General features: G+C 36.8%; 1 protein-coding gene across 1 annotated transcript; it reads left to right on the top strand.

Annotated features, from left to right (window-relative positions):
- Nucleotides 1-817: 817 nt before the first annotated feature.
- On the top strand, nt 818-3,017 carry LOC126005392 (polypyrimidine tract-binding protein 3). The gene has a single exon (XM_049771068.1). It carries the CDS (start codon nt 890-892, stop codon nt 2,459-2,461), a length of 1,572 nt encoding a protein of 523 aa, XP_049627025.1. The 5' UTR covers nt 818-889; the 3' UTR covers nt 2,462-3,017.
- Nucleotides 3,018-5,521: the final 2,504 nt, after the last annotated feature.

Below are 5,521 nucleotides of genomic sequence, written 5' to 3'. Positions count from 1 at the left end.
AAAACAGTCAATTCCATATATTTTTTGACTCTAGAGAAATATCAGAAAATATTATGTCAGCTAACACTTGTCAGTGAGTTTGATTTTAAATCTTTTTCATCTATCTCCCTGCTGTGGAATGTTTGGTTACATTTAAATAACATCAATAAATTTGATATCATTTCTGCATCCACTTACCTCCAGTGGTATAATTAATTGGATTGGCTTGCTCTCCTGCTGAAATTTAGAAGATATATACTGAGGAGTATCTTTCTCTTATTCATCAATGTAATACTTCTAGTAGACCTGCTGGGAAGGTTCAATCAACATCCATTAAATTAATGATATGTTGGATGAATTGCAATCTGAATTGCCTCTTAAAAGGCATAGAAATGCAAAATCGACTTTACTGATTTATTCCATATTTCATTATGTTAAAATAGCACTTTATTATCTATATACAGTTTATATAAATGTAGATAATTAAATATAATTTAAAAATGACATAATTCCATATTTTTTCTAATTGAACTAAAACACTGAAAAATAATCATATTTTCTTTATGATTCATATTAAATGTGCCTACTGTATATTTATCTTACAAGGCAAAATTATTTGCGCTTATAGAAAATAATAGAACATACTATCATGTTAATATCCCAGATATTTACATTTTAGAATTTAGTGAAAAGGAGCGCCGCTTGCCCGCTGTGCGCGGAGCCGCCCAACCGCCGCCGCTGCCGCCGCCAACGCCGCTTCGCTCGCTGCGCCGCGCCGCGCCGCGCTCCTCGCCGTCCGTCCGTCCGCCCGTCCGTGCCCCCTCCCCTCGGCGCGCGGCTCCGTCTGGGCCATGGATGGAGGGGATCTGATGAGCTTCTTTCTTCTGGCATCATTAACGGACCTTTTACCATGAACAGTTCTAACCCAGCAAGTGTGTATGCTAATGGGAATGACAACAAGAAATTTAAAGGAGATAGACCTCCCTGTTCACCTTCTCGAGTTCTCCATCTACGCAAAATTCCCGATGATGTCACCGAAGCAGAGGTCATATCATTAGGTCTACCATTTGGCAAAGTAACTAATCTATTGATGTTGAAAGGAAAAAGCCAAGCTTTCTTAGAAATGGCTTCTGAGGAAGCTGCTGTTACTATGGTGAATTATTATACGCCTGTTACTCCTCACCTTCGAAGCCAGCCTGTTTTTATTCAGTATTCCAATCACAGAGAACTTAAAACTGACAATCTACCTAATCAAGCTAGAGTTCAAGCTGCACTGCAGGCCGTCAATGCTGTCCAGTCAGGAAATCTGGCCCTTCCTGGAGCTCCTACCAATGAAGGCACAATCTTACCTGGGCAGAGCCCTGTTCTCCGAATAATTATCGACAATCTCTTTTATCCTGTTACTCTGGAAGTTCTTCATCAGATATTCTCTAAATTTGGCACTGTCTTGAAGATTATCACCTTTACGAAGAATAATCAGTTTCAAGCCTTGCTTCAGTATGCTGACCCATTGAATGCACACTATGCAAAAATGACTCTGGATGGCCAGAATATTTATAATGCATGCTGCACTCTACGTATTGACTTCTCCAAGCTCACCAGCCTTAATGTGAAATATAATAACGACAAAAGCAGAGACTTCACTCGCTTAGACCTTCCTACTGGTGATGGCCAGGCATCTCTTGATCCCCCAATGGCTGCTGCTTTTGGTGCACCAGGTATCATTTCTACACCATATGCTGGGACTGCTGGATTTCCCCCAGCCATTGGATTTCCTCAAGCAGCAGGTCTCTCGGTCCCAGCTGTTCCTGGAGGTCTCGGTCCTCTCACAATCACCTCCTCTGCTGTCACAGGAAGAATGGCCATTCCTGGGACTGGTGGCATTCCAGGAAATTCTGTTCTACTTGTCACAAATCTCAATCCTGATCTTATCACGCCACATGGGCTTTTTATCCTATTTGGAGTATATGGTGATGTGCATCGAGTGAAGATTATGTTTAATAAGAAAGAAAATGCATTGGTTCAGATGGCAGATGCAAATCAAGCTCAACTAGCAATGAATCATTTGAGTGGTCAGAGGCTTTATGGAAAAGTGCTTCGTGCTACACTCTCCAAACATCAAGCAGTTCAGCTTCCTCGGGAGGGACAAGAAGACCAGGGTCTGACTAAGGATTTTAGCAATAGTCCCCTGCATCGCTTTAAAAAACCTGGCTCTAAAAATTTCCAGAATATTTTTCCACCATCAGCCACTTTGCATCTTTCCAACATTCCCCCTTCTGTCACAGTGGATGATCTGAAGAACCTTTTCACAGACGCAGGATGTTCCGTGAAGGCTTTTAAATTCTTTCAGAAAGATCGCAAAATGGCACTCATTCAATTGGGATCTGTAGAAGAAGCAATCCAGGCCCTCATTGAGCTTCATAATCATGACCTTGGAGAAAATCACCACCTCAGAGTTTCCTTCTCAAAATCAACCATCTGACTTTCCTGTGAATTTTTCTTCTAGGACTGGACCATAATTTCAGGAACCTTTCAGACATAGACTTAAGCAGCTCATGACCAATTCTGCCTCTTTCACAAAAACTAACTTTCTGAGTTTAATGTTTAAGAATATTTAAAAAAAAAAAAAAAAGAAAAGAAACTTAATTGGGGCAGAGCCATAGTACAGCATATAGGGCACTTGCTTTGCATGCAGCCCACCGGGGTTCTAGCCCCAGAATTCCCTAACTACTGCCAGGAGTGATCCTTGAATGCAGAGCCAGGAGTAAGCCCTGGGCACTGCTGGGTGTGGCCCAAAAACCAAATTAGTAAGAGACCAAGGGATATTCTTTTTTCCAACTATTCCCCTTGCCATATGTGGTCAAAGACTTGTTTCTTTGAACCATAATTTCTATAAAAAATATCAGGAAAATTTTTTCCCAATAATTTAATTTCTTATATTAGATTGGATTTTAAGAGGACAGATTTTATTTCAGTTTGGGTCCAGATCAGCCTTACACAACATTTCTAAACTCCTTTGTACCTTGAAAAATTTAAACAGATACACTTTTTAAATGACTTATCAAATTTTTAACTTTGTGATTCAGAAGTTTGATCCCTGTAGAAAATTATGTTTATTTATAAATTATATCAGTCATTAGGCATATATTGGTAGTTATTATATATAAATGGAATTCTATTGGAAGCAGATTTATAAACTTGCATGTTTTCTTTAAGTGGTTTTCTTTTTTCTAGCTGTAAGCCACTCCTATATGTTTTAACTTTTTCAGACTATTTGGAGAAGTGAAGTGTCTCAGCTGTCCCCAGGGAAACTAAGTGGACTTCAACCAGGATCTGCTGTAGTATCAGAATTATTAGTGATTTTATTAGGAGAAATCTTGTTGCAAATTTCAAAATGATACTTATTTGCTAAATAACCTGGTCTTGAAAACTTTAAAAAGAAAAATAATCCAACTTATAAACTACTTTTTTATAATTGTTTTCAGAAAAAAAGTTTACAGTCTTAAGGAAAATATTCAGGTCTATCATGGTTTGACAGATTTTTTAAAAGTTATTTTTGGTAAGGTCTTCTTTTAGAAAAAAATTAATCTCAAGGGTTTTTTGTACCACTATAATCTCTAATACTTATTCAGAATTACTGTGTATTTACTTAATTTCTTATGTGCCTTATTATGTGCTTATGAAATAATAGATTAGGATTTTATCTAAGTATCTTGAAAGCTATATTGTGGGCTTGATGAGCATTTTTTTGTCCTTGGATTTTTTATTTCCTCCCTTTTTGGGTAAGATTTTAGTTATTTTCATTGCAATTAAAATTTTTCAGTAATCGTTTTCATTCAAATTTTTGGTGCTTTCATGTAGCGATGGGATGGGGAAGGATAAAAGGTTTGGGGACTAACTCAGTGCACACCTGTAGACCTCTTTACATCATGACCAATATCGGTCACTGCCAGGTATAGCATACCATTTGGGGCTACAAAATGCAATCTCAGTTTCTCAATCTTGTTCAATTCTTATTACTTGTTAGAATTTGTCTCAGGATTACTTGTTTTTTTTTTTTTTTTCTACTCAAGTGAGAACTTAACTTTTTTGTTGTTAATGTAACTTCAATACTGATAGCCCACATATATCAAGTATGAGAAGTTGGGTTCTTTCTCATACAGTCCTGTGTCTTTGAGTGAATGTAAGAACACATTTTAATGTTCCTTCAGTGATTGTATGATATAAAATTGTTTTTTTTTAAAGAGGAACTTTGGTTTTTGTTCACTATTCTTTCAGTGCTTGATTAGATTTTTTTGAATAGTCAAGGTTATTTTTGTCCACTCCCTTTTATAACTTTTTAGATTCTTAGAGTGACTCATCTCATCTTTTTTTTTTTTTTTTTTTTTTGGTTTTTGGGTCACACCTGGCAGTGCTCAGGGGTTATTCCTGGCTCCAGGCTCAGAAATTGCTCCTGGCAGGCACAGGGGACCATATGGGGCGCCGGGATTCGAACCGATGACCTCCTGCATGAAAGGCAAACGCCTTACCTCCATGCTATCTCTCCGGCCCCCTCATCTCATCTTTTAAAGGAGTATCTCAATCTCTGCTATATTTTAGCTGTTAATGGGAATGCAGGAAAGCTTTTGTAAAAAAAAAAATTAACAAGAAAGTTGAAGATTACAGATTTCAGGAAAGCTTTTGTAAAAAAAAATTAACAAGAAAGTTGAAGATTACAGATTTCAGTAGGTTATTTAAAAAAGAATTGAATCAGTACTGAGCAGCAGTAGGGAGAACAAAAAGATAAACACAAGATTGAGACCTTTCAAGTGGATCAGTTTTAGTTTTAACTGAATAGATACACTTATTTATCTAGTTTTTATTCACTTGGGAAATACATTTTTCCAAAGCACTGAGTAAAGCAAGCGGATGGGGAGGGACATGAAAAATATCTGAGAAGTCTCCTCAAATATATTTATATAAGCATGATTAAAATTTTCAGTGGCATGTTAATTGGCTTAGTTCACTTGCTTTGAGTTAGGATTTACTGTTGTAATTTTTATTCATTATTCTCTTAGTATTTAGTACAATTGTAGCAAAAGTGTAGCAGGAGGGAGATCATAATAGTGTTGAATGTAGTTTTGAAGTAGGAAATGGCCTTTAAATCTGAGAGAACGTTTGAATCCTTTTCAGGGATTTATGTACGTATGTGTATGTATGTGTGTGTGTAGATAAGTGTATATACATGCATACGTACACTCTTCTAGTGTTGTACATACATATGCACATTTACATTTTAATTTATTGACAAAGAACATCAAGATTTGAGAAAGTGAGGTATTCTTGTTTGAAATTGTGTGCTTGGAACCATCAATTTGTGTCTGCAATGAGCTTTATCATGTGGATGCTGTCTAATTTGGTATGTTTGCTATTGAATTATAGAGGTCCACAGTATTTGTGTTAGCATAATTTCTGTAATGATACTTTAGAGTGGCAGAAAAACTAGATCTTTGTATTTTGTTTGGCATGTATATCTTCCATGTAATATTTTATTATTGCTGTT

Source organism: Suncus etruscus, chromosome 1 (assembly GCF_024139225.1).
Source record: "Suncus etruscus isolate mSunEtr1 chromosome 1, mSunEtr1.pri.cur, whole genome shotgun sequence".
Taxonomy (NCBI): domain Eukaryota; kingdom Metazoa; phylum Chordata; class Mammalia; order Eulipotyphla; family Soricidae; genus Suncus; species Suncus etruscus.
The sequence above is the reverse complement of the archived record's forward strand: the minus strand, read 5'-3'. Positions and strand labels throughout refer to the sequence as shown.